This window comes from Taudactylus pleione, unplaced genomic scaffold, assembly GCF_031769625.1.
Source record: "Taudactylus pleione unplaced genomic scaffold, aTauple2 ptg000016l, whole genome shotgun sequence".
Lineage (NCBI taxonomy): Eukaryota > Metazoa > Chordata > Amphibia > Anura > Myobatrachidae > Taudactylus > Taudactylus pleione.
In genome coordinates, this window is record NW_028284418.1 from 12688966 (window position 1) to 12705916 (window position 16951).

Sequence of the window (16951 nt, forward strand, 5' to 3'; positions counted from 1 at the left end):
TTCGATGGATGTAACAATATTCTTTAAGCGGAAAGCAACGTTTTACCTTTCAAAGTGGATTATTTAGATAAAACCTCCTGCAATTCATTTATCCAATTTTCAGTCTGATTTTTTGTAGGTTTCTTGTCAGATGTTGGGATTTTTTTTTCAAATGTCACTGGAAGGATAACTGTTGTATTGTGTTAGCTCAGAGCTTACCAGCTGGCGAAGGACATTAGCAGTGATCTGCGTTGCTGGACACATATCTGTAGGTATTAATGGGCATTATAGTTTTCACATGAGAAACATCCTTTTCCTGCTGTGTATCTCTGTGCCAATGTGTGTAAGAGAGTAAACCAACCCCAAGTGATGGCGTCCAATAGCATTGAGCTAAATATTTAAATATTATATATGCAATGGACTAAGGCCTGAGGAGTATATTACAAATCAATACCTATCACTGTATTCACAAGGAATGATTGAACTCTAAACTACTATACAGGCAATCTTTGTGTAGGAGGAATACCTCCGCAGGATACACATAACCTTGTTACTATGCAATTTCATTATTTCATTGCTGTGATATTGTCCACGTCTTAGGTCTAAGCTACACACTGAAACAATGGTGATATTTCAAGGTAACTTTGGCAATGATCCCAGATAGAGGAAGAGTTTTTACACTGGAGTGAATGGAAAATGGCTGTAAACTTTGAGCATACTATGGGGTATATTCAATTGGGTGCGAGGTTTAGCAAGGCTAAAACCTCGCGCCTCTCGCGGCCAATTTCGCGAATCTCGCGGGTATATGCGCTCCTGATACACGCGGGATTCAATTAAAAAAAAAGTGGATGCGGGATTTTCATCAATGAAAACCCCGCGCCGCGTAGATTAAAAGAAAAAAGAAAAAGTCACTTATCTGCCCGGGTCTCCGTGGCTCCCAGTGGCTTCCCCTCTCTCTTCTTACTGGAGAGGGGGCTGATGGGAGTCCCGGGGGCTGATGGGAGGAGCAAGGGCTGCTGGGAGATGTAGTTCTCCCAGCGCCCATTCTGGGGGGGGCTACACACACCGCACCGGGGGTCACACACACACACACTCATGCACACACACACTCATACACACCTACATACACCACACACTGACATACCATGCTGCAGAAGAGCCGGCTCCCGACGTTGGATGCAGAAGAAGATGCAGAAGACAGCGCTGAGGAAGGTGAGTAATTAAGGATTAATTAAGCTTATTGGATACTTCCAATTGCTTAATTAGTCCTCAGGGTTAGTGCCGCGGGGGTGTCAGAGCAAGTCCCAGTGACTTTTCCTTAAATCATCAATTTCAGGAAAAATCACGCTTGCTCAGGAGGTGCGTGAAAAAAAACCTCCCGGTGCGTGTTTTTTAAAAAACCACGCACCTAATAGAATAGCAAAAAACCTGCACCTGCAGGAAAAACCTTGCAGGTGCAGGGTTTTCGCTATTCTCGCACACAATTGAATATGCCCCTATTTGTCTCATACACACCGGAATTTTTTTTTGCCTTTTTTAATTTTTTATCAATTCTTATTTGACAAGTTCTGTTTACACCTAGAGGAACCCATGATGCACTATTTCACGCTGACACGTTCTTAATATTCTATTATAGAATTACTATTATGCTAACGGATCCAATATAGAAGGTATCTAGTAAAATTCTCAGGCATCTGGCTTGAATTTAGCTTGTGTCATATAGTATGTAACTAAATTCTAGCCACTTGCGACAATTACACTGCATAATATATGTGGAAAAGCACTTGTTAGGCCTCCGCCCACATTCTAACGCCCATGCCCCGTTGCACTTTTTGGAATACTCTGTGCAGTATAGCAATTAGCAGACTTGTATTCCTGTGAGAGGACTGGAAACGCCTGCCTCCTGCCACTTGTACACCAACTGCTTACATTCAAATTAGATTGTTTTTCTTCTAAAATACTAATATTATGTTATGAGGATAACTGAACATCCGAACTGTCTTTGTTTCATTTGTTACATTTATGCAGTTTACTATTTTAATGACATTGATATTTGTTAGCATGTAAATGTGCTTTCTGGTATAAAGTGCACCCGAGCGGCCAATGTCTGATCAGCGCCATTTCTGACATGTAAGAAATGAAATTGTTTTGCAGGTGTAAAGTGTTGCAGTCCCTTTTGCACCATATGTACTTTTAGTGGATGCGGCCAGTCGTGTGTGTGTGTGTGTGTGTGTGTGTGTGAAAGCGTAGGTGTGAGGCTGGATGGGGTGTGGCTACACAGTATTGGCGCAATGGCTAGACCTCTTTGGCTGGTCCAGATACTTTGAACCTCCCCATCCCCTCTTAGAATCCCTGGTAACAGCCATATGCAAGGTAGCAAGTCTCAAGGGGTCTGTCAAGGTGTGTGTGTCATGCACAGTTACTGTAAAGGGGTTGCACACATTCCTTAATGTAAATGCTTATGGCGAGTTTTGCATTGCAAAATCACATCAATAAATAGGTAAACTATGCAAACTCATTAGCATTTTAAGATTTTTTTTTTACCAAGAAAACTGTAAAAGGGTAATTATAAAGTAGAGTGCTTACTGCCTGTCACCATACATGAACACAGATCCGACATAGCTACTCGTAAATGAATAAGTAGTTACAAAATTCCTAGGAAGAATTTAGTGTTTTCTTTCAATCACCTTATAGCATTTATGAAGCTACTTTAGGAAGTGTTATATAAACCTGAAGATTATAATATTTGTTCAGTATCCTGGAAGTCACCTATATCTGTTGAAGTAAAGTCACCGATATCTGTTGAAGTAACCATCCAGTTACATGGATTTGATTGTCCTCCGAGATCTTATACACACCAGCGTTTTCAAAATGCGATAGGAGTAATGAGTGCAGAGTACAGCATACTTGCCAACTCTCCCTCATTGTCAGGGAGACTCCCTGAAATAGTAGCAATCTCCCTGTCTCCCTGAAGAGTCTAGCAATCTCCCTCATTTCATCCTCACCCCCATTATGAAGCTGTTATATTAGAAAACAGAGATATATGCATTCAAATGGAATCATTAGTGTAATTTCCTTGCATTGGTTATTATAAGGCACAATGATCCCTATGAATTTCTGAAAAGTATTAGTGTTTTTTCATCAACAAACAGATCTTACTATCTGCTTTTGGGCTGGGTTTACATTTGGATGTAAGTCAGGTTTAGGACACGCCCCTCAGATTTATCAGTACACGCCCACTGTAACACGCGCTCATAGGTGCTGCTTTCACAATCTCCCTGAAATGCTTTTTCAAAAGTAGGCAAGTATGGAGTACAGTAGGTTTAAATGGCATGTACCAGTTCCCTAGGACTATGTTCCAATGCGTACCTGGGGCATTCATTATGGTGACACACGTTATGACAAGTGCTTACTAAACGCAGATACTAAATGAGAGTTCCCATAGAACTCCACTTGGCTGCCAGAAAGGGCTTGTGTACAAGTCTGTTCAGTCTCATAGGGGCATATCCAATTAGCCGCAAGATTTTCACGGCAAAAATGACCAAGGCTATAGTGACAAAGCGCACGCCCGACAAAGCGGCTAAGCTCACTCCCAATTCCCGTGCTATCCACTTAGGAAAAAAATGGTTGTGGTCATATTTACAACAAAGTTTTGCCTGGGGGGGGGTTTGAAATCAGCCTGTGTCCCCAAAAAATAGGAAAACATTTTGGCCAGCATAATAAAAGTACATTTATGGTCCCAAAGAAATATATTTTAGTCTTTGCATTTTTTTTTTTTTTAAATGCCTGATTTTTGTATTTTATTTTTTAATGTAAATGAAAAGATAAAGAAAACTTTTTTTGTTTAAATACAAATGAAAAAGTTGGGGTAATTTGAGGCCACTTTACATTTTTTCTTTAAAATATTAAAAGAGAACAAAAGCAGTTATTTTTCATTTCAATATATACTGTAATTGGAAATCGGAAAACTTAGTTTTGGGCTAAGTGAGGCCATCCCCCAACCCTAATAATGACATGTAAGTATTTGACTAATTAAGCTAATTGGAAACTTCCCAATTGCCTAATTAGTCATTAGGGGGTGTCCATGGGGTTCTGAAGCAAGTTCTGTCATGTTTAATATAAAATAGAGATTTTCCGTGACTTTGCTCCTGCTCTGGGGCTACGAGAAATAAGCCGCGCTAATCTGCATGCAGGTCCGATCGTCAAAATTATTAGCAGGGGCCATGCTGAATGCAACATGGCCCCAGCTGTCGCTCCTATCATTGGCAAGTGTGTACGCACTTGCCAATGCCGGCACCCCGCCGGGTCCCGTCGCTGACGAGGTCGGTACACGCTACACGTTGTCTAGGGTGTCCCGGCCTTTAGGTTGTCAAAAAGATGATTTTTTGATGCTACATTTTTCCAGCCCCCAGAAAATCAATCAATGCAGTGCATGTGTCTGAGAAACTGGGGGTCTGATGCAAATGTGGACGCAATGCCAATATTTACGCATTTCAGTATTTATTGTCTGATTGTGCATGCACCGTGATTGCGCTGCGCATGTGCCAAGATACCTTAGCTGCGCCACTTGCAGTAAGGATTTCTAAACTGGTTGACATTCAGGGATCCTTTGGGGGCGGTTACGGGGATTGGTGGCAAAAACGCAGGGGTGTCGCAGCCCTTTTTTGGGACGTGTCTCAGCATACTACTGCAATTCCTTACGCAGAAAATATGGCGCCAGTGTCTCAGTTCCTCGCGGCCATTTTGTGCGACCATAGGGTTACTCAGATGGTTGATTATTGATGAATCTGCGACCACCACTGTGTTTATGTATGCACTTGCTTGGATCTGCAAAGCCACCGGTGGGCTAATTGATGTTGAACAGGTATATGGGGGTGCTATATGACAGGTATATGGGGGTGCTATGTGACAGGTATATGGGGGAGCTATATGAGTGGGACAGGCATTTTTAAGATTGCAGGTGGGTGTTAGATGTGTATTTTGATGGTTGTTTAAAAGGGGCTTAAAATTACACACACATATATATATATATATATATATATATATATATATATATATACATATACATACATACTTATAGGCATTTTATGCACTCCCAATTTAAACTAATATTTATTTTGCAAAAAAAACACTTTCTATCATTATTTGGCTAATCTAGAAACATGCATATAACAGCCATTTGACTCAATCTGAGAACCCCAAATACTTTTATTAGGGCCCCTAATACACTTCTATATTGTTATCTTATATCATGTTGCCTTTTTTGGGGGTACAGGCAGATTTCACCATTTTCACCTATGCTTATTGCCGGTAAAAATAAGAAGCATTTTCGCGCAAATGCCACATCGTGACTTTTATAATTGAATTGCGCTAAAAATGGGTGCACGCATTAATGCGATAAGAGAAATTTGCACGCGAACATTATCGCATTATCGCGACTAATTGACTTCCCCCTTAACGATACTTAAATTATTCATAGTCCACTCAAATGAGTTACCAATTTTACTTTCTTTTCTTAGTAAATTTTAAAAATGATCATCCTATTTGTTTTACATAGGTGTAAACATGTGAAGAATAAATAGATAAATAAATAAATATGACTTTCCATTATTTCTTTCAGTGATACTTTAATGTCATTAGTTCTGCTCCATAAGTTTACCCCACCATGTTTAATTTGCCAGATGTCCTCTGAGTACAGCAAACAAATATGTGTCATTAAGTCATATATAGCTATAGAGCCCCAAAACCAGAAGTGCTCATTTTAGTTCTGTGTCCCCCCAGCCTGCTGTGCCACCTGTGTAAGCATCTGTGTGTGTGAGCATCTGTGTGTAAGCATGTGTGTGTAAGCATCTGTGTGTGAGCATCTGTGTGTGTAAGCATCTGTGTGTGTAAGCATATGTGTGTATAAGCATCTGTGTGTGAGCATCTGTGTGTAAGCATATGTGTGTGTAAGCATCTGTGTGTGAGCATCTGTGTGTGAGCATCTGTGTGTAAGCATATGTGTGTGTGAGCATCTGTGTGTGTAAGCATCTGTGTGAGCATCTGTGTGTAAGCATATGTGTGTGTAAGCATCTGTGTGTGTAAGCATCTGTGTGAGCATCTGTGTGTAAGCATATGTGTGTGTGAGCATCTGTGTGAGCATCTGTGTGTAAGCATATGTGTGTGTGAGCATCTGTGTGTAAGCATATGTGTGTGTAAGCATCTGTGTGAGCATCTGTGTGTAAGCATATGTGTGTGTGGGCAACTGTGTGAGCATCTGTGTGTAAGCATATGTGTGTGTGAGCATCTGTGTGTAAGCATCTGTGTGAGCATCTGTGTGTAAGCATATGTGTGTGTGAGCATCTGTGTGAGCATCTGTGTGTAAGCATATGTGTGTGTGAGCATCTGTGTGTAAGCATATGTGGATGTGAGCATCTGTGTGTAAGCATCTGTGTGAGCATCTGTGTGTAAGCATATGTGTGTGTGAGCATCTGTGTGTAAGCATATGTGGATGTGAGCATCTGTGTGTAAGCATCTGTGTGTAAGCATATGTGGATGTGAGCATCTGTGTGTAAGCATATGTGTGTGTAAGCATGTGTGTGAGCATCTGTGTGTGTGAGCATCTGTGTGTGTAAGCATCTGTGTGTGTGAGCATCTGTGTGTGTAAGCATCTGTGTGTGTGAGCATCTGTGTGTGTGAGCATCTGTGTGTGTAAGCATCTGTGTGTAAGCATCTGTGTGTGTAAGCATATGTGTGTGTGAGCATCTGTGTGTAAGCATCTGTGTGTGTGTGTGAGCATCTGTGTGTGTAAGCATCTGTGTGTGAGCATATGTGGATGTGAGCATATGTGTGTGTAAGCATATGTGTGTGTAAGCATCTGTGTGTGTAAGCATCTGTGAGGGTTAAATATTGCTCGGTCGGGCATGCTGGATTGTCCAGCATGCCCGTCCGATGCGATATTACCCGTTAAACTGTCGGCCGCATCGGGCAGTGTATGCCCAGCGCAGCCGACAGACAGACATTTCCTGTGTTCCTTCCTACGGAAGGAACGGGGAAATGTCTCCTCCCCCGGGGCCGGAGCGCGGATGTCGGGCTATACACTGTGAGATTTCTCTCACAGTGTATGCCGGCGACATCTGCGGCTGGCAGGCTGCCAGATAAAATGTCTGTCGGTCTGACAGACATTTGATCTGGCAGTGTATGCCCAGCATTAGTCACTTATGTAATTAGAATCTTCACTGCAGAACATAGTGTTTCACATAATTTATTGCCCACCTAATGTATCAGTGGTTACCGCCAGGTGATAACTACCTACAACTGTAATTTCCACTGACCAATGCAAAATGCCTTCCAAGCACAATATGGTTGACCTAATTGTTACACAGAGGCAGCCATTTAGTGGGCTGAACCAGTACTCATGGGAATACAGCCTATCCATTCACTAGTAATTGGTGACATCACTGAGGCATGAGGCACAAGATTCTAGTAAAGCTTCAGCCATCTGCCAAGCTTTGATGATAAGGTAGCTTTCTGTGACTGGATGTTGAGGACAGAAAATGTCATTACACTTGTCTGATATTGTAATTTTTTTATTCTATCTTTTATTATGTGTGGTCAGATTGTCCTATATCATGAATGTACACCAATGTAAGACCATGTGCTTTATTATAAACAACGTTAAAAAAAGAAATTAATTTTTACATTACTCAACATTGGAAATCTTTATAAACGTAGCCCTTTTATTGCTCCCCTCTAGGAGGGAGAAAAGTAACTAAGGTTTTTCCATGGCTGGATTTCACAGGTTCTCCTCTAGTGTCTCAACCCATGCTTTGTATGTTTTGTATTGATTTTGTTGTCTTTTTATATAAATTAATTGGAATAAAACAATCTTGGTGATTCTTATTGTATGAAGATATTTATAATATATCTGCTGACAGCTCAAGATCATGTGATTGTATGGCATAATATGCCTCATTGGGCAACAAAATAGGTGATGCTAGCATGGTTGTGTTGTGAAATTTTAGAATTACTATAACAGATTTATGGGCATGAAACCCATTCACTGCTATTCAGGTCACAAACACGGACATAGCGTGATTTGTGTAATGAGGTGATACTAGGTAGGGTTCCACCAAGGGTACCATAGCCCAAGGTTATCTAGTATTTATCACTAGCTCATCCTTATCACTTGGCCTTGATTAGAGAATGGTAGATAGGCTTAATGATAATATGGAGATGCAGGGAGTTGTCAATCAGATATTCTGAGGTCCGTTTCTGTAGGTCAGCATGAGCCAAGAAGTCAGCCACTTCATCTGTGCTCTGGTGAACATTGTAGACATGCTTCACAAACACCTTGCCCTGCTGTCTTCTTACTCCAACAAGCACAGTTTTCTGGAAGGTAACCCCTGCAAAATCTAGACCACTCATGGCTGAAGTGACTACCAGACGTGGCTTTCCTTCATCTAGACGGTTTGATTGAGAAGCACTGGACGCAGACTCTGAGTATACAGGGCGGAGGCTGGCAGGAAGCCATCGTGGAGAGAAAAGAGCATTCCATGTAATTTTCTTACTGGAGTCATGATTGCTTGGACCTAGCTGTGTCTGGAAGCTGAGGCTCCTGTCATCTCTAGCAGGGTTGTTAATGATCCACTGGGACCCCCACGGCGAGGATAGATAATTTCGAGGAACAAACATACTACAGTTAACATCAAAATACTTAGCAAAATGTATAGGGGAAGCAGAATGAAATTGGAATGCTTGAAACAGGAGATCCTGGACAAAGTTATGGTAGGAGATGAGTACAACTGACTGTTTCTGGATTTGAAAAAGTTGACTTGGCGGGATCATGGGGTACCTTATGGATCTCAGAATCTTCTCTATGATGGAAACATTTGGATTGTTCTTACTGACCCATTCTTCAACAGCACTAAACAGCTCTAGCTCACTCTGTAGCACTAGGTCAGAGCGTTTTAGAAGGGAGACCATGAGGTCATAGCTTACAGTCACCCACTCACTGCTGCTTATAACAGTGGAAAGGTTCCATGCCAAAAACTTCAGGCAGCTTTCCTGAAGGTTTTCATCACCCATTCCTAAGGCATAGTGGTACCAGCTCACAACATGGCCTTGTGTGGACTCACTGGCCAGATGGGTCTTCATATACTCCGAAACGCCTGTCTGCAGGGCTGGGACATGGTACTTGCTGGCCAAACGATGCAGTGGCATGGCTTGGTTTAATTGGACTGAAATCTCACCAGAGTAAAAATACCTAGGGAACACAGATAAATGCTTAGTTGTTTGAAGGATTAATACCTCTACATCAGCTTGCATTTGTTCACAAAACCATTTACACTATTTTCTACAGAATAATGTATACAGTGATTCCTCACGTATGTGTTATAACTCATCTGTGTGTGACAATACCAGGCTGGATGTATCCCAAGAAGTGTGAGTATGTAAAAAATCTTAAAATAAGAAGTTAACTATAATAATTTGGTACAATCTGATTGTATAGCACTGTGTGCAATGTTGGTACTATATTAATGCTAATAATAATTTCAAATATATTAAAACTAAACCAATTAAATACAGTTCACTTTGCTGTATGAACATAATATATACAGTATCTATTCATTATTTAGGTTCTATGCACTCCAGTACATTTTAAGATTAGTCACAAAAAATGTATTGTGTATTGTCTTGTGTTTGGAAAACACTAACATGTATAAACCAAATATAACACACAAGTGGCATAACTATAGGGGGGCAATTCAACTGATCACTATGCTGGCGGTGTGCCATGGGAACACCTGTGATGGCGGCACATCGGAAACAACATAATGGTGTGCAGTAAAATGAGCGATGTTGCTCTCCCGTAATTATCTGTGATTTGCTTCACATCAGGGATGAGTGAAATCCCACTTTGGAATCAATAGCAGCTTCTACAAAGGAGGATGCACATAGTCTTTTAAATGCCAGTCACGGGCCAGCTGGAGCTTAAGGAAGAAGAGGAACTGTTGTACAGATCTGTTTCTAGTGCACGGTATCTGTAATGAAGCCTCCCAGCTCTAGGTAATCTGTTAAGTAGGGGATATTTTATTTTATTTCCAGACAAGGTAGATAGTAAAAGGTTGTTTTCTGCAGTATTGTTGAAGGCCCTCCAGTAAGGAAAATACCTTATATATATTTATCTGAAAGTTTTCTAGGACTCCACAGCATAATAAGAAGGTCAAACTTTTTAAAGTTACCTCTTGTGTCAGTGTGACCTTCTTATTATGCTGTGGAGTCTCTGATAACTTTTGGATGAATATATATATATATATATATATATATATACACATACATACATACATACATACATACATACATACACACACATATACAGTCAGGTGCATAAATATTGGGACATTGACAGAATTTTCATATTTTGGCCTCTATTCACCACCACAATGGCTTTGAAATGAAACAAACAAGATGTGCTTTAACTGCAGACCTTCAGATTTAATTTGAGGGTAATTACATCCAAATCAGGTGAACGGTGTAGGAATTACAACAGTTTCTATATGTGCCTCCCACTTTTTAAGGGGCCAAAAGTAATGGGACAAACTAAACAATCCTAAATCTAATTTTCAGTTTTTAATACTTTGTTGCAAATCCTTTGCAGGCAATTACAGCCTGAAGTCTGGAACGCATAGACATCACCAGACGCTGGGTTTCATCCCTGGTGATGCTCTGCCAGGCCTCTACTGCAAATGTCTTCAGTTCCTGCTTGTTCTTGGGGCATTTTTCCCTTCAGTTTTGTCTTCATCAAGTGAAATGCATGCTCAATCGGATTCAGGTCAGGGGATTGACTTGGCCATTGCATACCATTCCACTTTTTAGCCTTAAAAAACTCTTTGGTTGCTTTTGCCCATCTGCACTGTGAAGCGCCGTCCAATTAGTTCTGAAGCATTTGACTGAATATGAGCATATAATATTGCCCGAAACACTTCAGAATTCATTCTGCTGCTTTTGTCAGCAGTCACATCATCAATAAATACAAGGGAACCAGTTCCATTGGCAGCCATACATGCCCACGCCATGACACTACCACCACCATGCTTCACTGATGAGGTGGTATGTTTTGGATCATGAGCAGTTCCTTTCCTTCTCCATACTCTTCTCTTCCCATCACTCTGGTACAAGTAGATCTTTGTCTCATCTGTCCATAGGATGTTGTTCCAGAACTGTAATGGCTTTTTTAGATGTTGTTTGGCAAACTCCAATCTGGTTTTCCTGTTTTTGTGGCTCACCAATGGTTTACATCTTGAACCCTCTATATTCACTCTTGTGAAGCCTTCTCTTAATTGTTGACTTTGACACATATACACCTACCTCCTGGAGAGTGTTCTTGATTTGGCCAACTGTTGTGAAGGGGTTTTTCTTCACCAGGGAAATAATTTTTCTGTCATCCACCACAGTTGTTTTCCGTGACTTCTGGGTCTTTTGGTGTTGCTGAGCCCTCCGGTGCATTCTTTCTTTTTAAGAATGTTCCAAACAGTTGATTTGGCCACACCTAATGTTTTTGCTATCTCTCAGATGGGTTTTGATTTTTCAGCCTAATGATGTCTTGCTTTACTGATAGTGACAGCTCTTTGGATCTCATATTGAGAGTTGACAGCAACTGATTCCAAATGCAAATTTCACACCTAGAATCAACTCCAGACCTTTTACCTGCTTAATTGATAATGAAATAACGAGGGAATAGCCCACACCATGAAATAGCTTTTGAGTTGATAGTCCCATTACTTTTGGCCCCTTAAAAAGTGGGAGGCACATATAGAAACTGTTGCAATTCCTACACCGTTCACCCGATTTGGATGTAATTACCCTCAAATTAAATCTGAAAGTCTGCAGTTAAAGCACATCTTGTTTGTTTCATTTCAAAACCATTGTGGTGGTGAATAGAGGCCAAAATCTGAAAATTCTGTCAATGTCCCAATATTTATGGACCTGACTGTATATATATATATATATATATATATATGTGTGTACATAAATGTATATACAATATGCATTTTTGCAAGGCTTTGTGTAATTACCAAATGAGGGGCGGAGAATGGGAGGAGCATCAGCCGGCTGCCGGGACTGATTGGACGAGAGCCCTGTAGTTTTCGGCAGATATAAGGATTTTGCTTGTGTGATGCCATTCTCAGATGGCGTTATATAAGCTAAGCTTTTTTTTTACGTTTTCATGCTACCTGAGTGTCAGAAACGTTAAGCGCTGTAGAGAGCAATGACTCTACAGTGTAGGAGTCTGGCATTAAGGGTGAAGATAATTGCGTTATCTACTCCATTAACCCGTTTCTGCATAGCTGGGATGGTATGTAGTCAGCATCCTGACCGTCATGATGACGACGGTCACAATACCGACGGATTTCAGAGGTAAGTATTAGGGTCAGGTGCAGACTTAAGGTGCGTACACACAGGATTTTTTGAACGATTTAACTATAACGACGTCATTATCATTCAAAAAATCGTTCAGTGTAAAACGATGAACGATTATCGTTCATGCGCGTTCACGTTTGTCGATTGTAGTTTGTAGTTCAGTCAGACTGGCCAACTGAACAATTTTCAATAGAAGTTGCAACATTTTTCCTTCAACACACAGAAAATCGTTTATTATGTAAAGTAAAACCAACTACTTTGTAAAACTATTTTTGTTCACTTTTTCAAGGGAAAAACTGAATGAAAATCGTTCAATGAAAATCATTCATTACTTACATCGTTGTGTGTGTACGCACCTAGTGAGTTAGAGGGAGGGTTAGGTTTAGGCTGCGGGACAGAAAGAGTTAGGGTTAGGCTGTGAGAGGGGTGGGTTAGGGGGAGGGTTTGGGTTATAATACTTATAAAAATCTGTTGGACTCTGACTGTCGGGTTGCTGCTGTCGGGATTCTGACCATCGGCTTCCTGACCGGTGAATCCCATACCCAACCCAGCTGGGATATTTATAAGGAAACGTTCATTTTCCCATGATTTGAGTAACATTTTGCTTGCTGATTAAAGTAAACCCCTTAATCTTTGCTTGTCCCTTCCAGTTCAGGCATCTTTTTTCCAGTCAGTCAATATCTCATAGGAGAGTACAGAGGTAATTAACCAGTTGTAATCAGACCTGAAACTCAAGAGATCAGAAGACAACATAAAAGCAAAGTCTACTGAACTCATGGTATTCCACTGGAAACCACACTAGGGTTGAACACACATCTGCTCTAGCTAGATTATCTGGAAAACAAGCACAGTTAGGGTTCCTAGAGGACCATGAAACACTGCTTTATTGCATTTGCACCCCAATAGTACATTTCATACCTCAGCCTGCCTCCCATGGCTCCTAAGTACATTTATAAAGGGTGTATTATGTAGGGATCCACCAAATCCCTGCTAGTGCACTAAAGTGACATGAAATCAGGTCTGGATTCTGTTAGCTGAATTGTTAAAACTTGGTCAAACCTGTATCTTGCTTAACCCCACAATTTATTTACCTGGGTTCTAACAGGTCTCCTGCCATTTTGCATTAAGCCATCACTAGTCTGATATCTTCTGCACACATTCAGTGGCAGTATTCTGGAGAGAATAATGTATGTCTCAAAAGTCAGTAGGAGTGAAAGTAACACACTGTCTGCTGCAGGAGCTGACCTAGGGAGCAGTAACGGACCTGCTGGAACCTAGCTAATAAATTATCCATTACGAATTGCTCAAATCCCAGCTTGGTGCACCCACAAAGTTATGGTTGTTGTGTACATTGCAAATTGTGCTTTATCTTAATTTGCATGTAAAAAGCTGCTGAAGTTTGTACCATACATGCCTAGTCTCCCGGAAATCACGGGAGGTTCCTGATTTTTCAGGTAACCCCCCTCACCCCTGGTAAAGTAGGCACTTCTCCCGCATACCTGCCCACTTCCTAATAATATGGGCAGAATATTCACGGAGATTGGGGGTCCCCAAGTACGGGGCAGGGCTTAATTACATGATTCTATAAGAATTGTGTTATTTGTTCCGCCCCCTATTTAAATATGCGCTATGTTTTGCAACTTACCGCGGAGTGGGGGGCAGGGCTTAATGACACAAAACATCATGCCCTGCCCCCCCATTGCCACCCACCTGCTTCTCCCTGGGCTTCTTCCGGGGAGGAAAATTAAAAGTAGGCAAGTATGGTTTGTACACAAGCAAACTCATATGGCCATTTGGAGTATGACCTACTAACTAATGACAAGTAATTAACTTACATAGGACCTCATTTATTAATGAGTTTTATCACCAAAACAAGTGATAATGTCACTGTGTATGATAAATGGTGCTACAGCCAATCACCTCCCAACTGTCAACTGTTAGAAAAATTACAGTTGGGAGCTGATTGGCTGGAGCACCATTTATCATATTTATCTCTCGTTTTGGTGATAAAACTTGTTAATAAATATGGGCCTTAGTAATGTATTTAAATTACACTAGCTAATGTACCTGGTTTCACCCGGGTAGACCTTAGATATTTGCTGTTTTTATTTCCATTTTGCCACTCCAGTAACACATTAATCCTTCACCTCTAGAAATGCATCCCCTCCCTCACTGCTATAGTAAGGCATTACCCTCCCTCACCTGTGTACTAACACATTCCACTCCCTTACCTCTGTAGGAACACATTTCCATTTCCCTCTCCTGTGTTGTAACACATTCGACATTTCCCTCCTCAAGGCCGGATTAAGGTCTGTGGGGGCCCCTATTAAATATGGATGATATAGTAGTGCCCCTGTAGTAGTGCCCCCAATTGTAATGCCCCAGCAGTAGTGCCCCCAGATGTAGTGCCCTCAGACGTCTCTCCCATAGTGCACTGCAGGAGCCGGAAGCCAGAGCTCAGGTATGAGCTCCAGCCTCCGGCTGGCGCTGCAGGGAGGGAGCCGGGTGCCTGCTGTTAACAAAATCTCAGCGAGCACCTGGCTAATGTAGCCTCCCTGTGGCGCCGGGGTTAGGTGGGCCGGAGGAGGCGGAACAGGTTTCGTCTCCAATTCCTGCCCACTTTAACCTCTGGTGGGTGTGGGGGCCCTTGATGTGTGGGGGCCCAGGGACGACCGCCCCTGTTGCCCCCCCTTTAATCTGGCCCTGCCCCTACTTCACCTGTGAAATACAATACCTCCTACACACCTGCCGTGACACATTACACTCACTCACACCTGTAGTACATAATTCCCCCCCCCCCCTCTTCACCTCTGGAGTAACACATTACCCCTTCTCGCCCCTGTAGTAACACATACCCATCACTATTCAAATAGAGGAGCCACACCAACTGCCAATGATGTTTGGCAGCACTTGGGATGACAGTCGGTGTTTGAATATGACCTGTGCTATAGCCACGATGAGACAGTCAGGCAGGACATTGCACAGGTGGAGGACACATTTTAGCCCTTTTCACCCTCTTAGGAGTCGAATTTTGAAAAATGAGTGGTCATCTACGTCATGAAAGGAATGTACTCCCAGTCAGGACATTTGATTTTATAGAGAGAGAGATTAGGTACTCACCTTACAAATTTCTCAAACAGAACAGCGCAGTCAACGGGCTCCTGCAGGGTTACCACACTTTGATTCCCCAAGAGCCCTTCAAAGACATCACTTTGTAGGCTGAGAAGCAGCTGATGGGTGTGGAACACCTTCACCTCATCTGAGTTGGCGGTGCGGACACGGATGGTGCTGTCACTGGAGTTGTTGTTCTGCAGCAGGTCTTGCAGGCGTTGGATGAGCAAGGAGGAATGGCTAATAAGGGTGGCTGAGGTATCACTGCCTACATCGGATTTGTGCGCTGCAGGAGGAAGAGGATAGAAGTCGACATGTGTTTCCCAGTTCTGTGACAACTTTTACTGACACATTGTAAAGATAATACCAAAGGTATTGTTCCATAATCCTCCTCCTCACAGCATCTACTTGATGAGAAGGATTAGGGAGAATATTAAGATCTTACAGTGTCTTTACCATGTATTTACTGTAATTCAGTTATTTGGTACTGCTATAGGCAACATAGTACATCAGTAAGATACAGATGTGTCCTCATACATACAGGTCCGGGCAACTCTGCTGCGACAAGCATCATTTTCACTTAAAATATGCATCTTATTCTCACAAACAAAACAACTGGAAGTGACAAAACTACTTTGCTAGATTATGATGTATGATGCTGTAGCACACACAGGGGGGGTTTCTGAGTACCCCAAAAACCCCCGTGATGGCACAATTTTTTTTTAGAGACAGAGACAGAGCTCCGTCTCAAACGCCTGCTTACTAGTGCTGCTCCTTGCAGCTGTGAACACTGGCCTCCGAAGTGATCGGAGGCTAAAGAAGCCTCCGATTGCTTCAGAGGCTAGCGTTTCCAGTGATGCACTGCGCGGGTGATGTCATGACATCACCCACGATTTGAGGAGCCTGCCCTGTGAGCCTGCAGGATCCAGTCAGAGCAGAGGCAGTGGTGCTGCGGGAGCCAGTGAGAATGGGAGCCAGCATGGTAAGGTAAGTACTGGGCTGCGGGGGCCCCTGCATATGGGGCACTACTTTAGGGGGCACTGCATATGGGGCACTACTTTAGGGGGCCCTGTATCTGGGGCACTACTTTAGGGGGTACTGCATATGGGGCACTACTTTAGGGGGCACTGCATATGGGGCACTACTTTAGGGGGCCCTGTATCTGGGGCACTACTTTAGGGGGTACTGCATATGGGGCACTACTTTAGGGGGCCATGCATATGGGGCAAAACTACAGGAGGCACTGCATAAGGGGCACAAATACAGGGGGCACTTCATAAGGGGCACAAATACAGGGGGACTAATTGGTTAGCTGCTGTTCCAAAGTAAGTCTCTGCAGACTTAACAATATTGAAATAGTGAAAGGATTTGTATAGGAACTGCGCTTAACCAATTAGTAGATATTTAAATCATCCCATACACAGACAATTTAAATCACAATTGACATAATTTATTAAAA

The 16951-nt window shown here is 42.2% G+C and overlaps 1 protein-coding gene across 1 annotated transcript in view; it reads right to left on the reverse strand.

The window, feature by feature from the left end:
- Positions 1-7558: 7558 nt before the first annotated feature.
- BTBD17 (BTB domain containing 17) overlaps positions 7559-16951 on the reverse strand; it is a 160367-nt gene continuing 150974 nt past the window's right edge. Inside the window, exons 3-4 of the mRNA XM_088474627.1 lie at positions 15502-15778; positions 7559-9223 (exon numbers count right to left, since the gene is read on the reverse strand). Coding sequence (XP_088330753.1) covers positions 8143-9223; positions 15502-15778 — 1358 coding nt within the window. The 3' untranslated portion in view covers positions 7559-8142. The remainder of the gene's footprint in view (positions 9224-15501; positions 15779-16951) is intronic.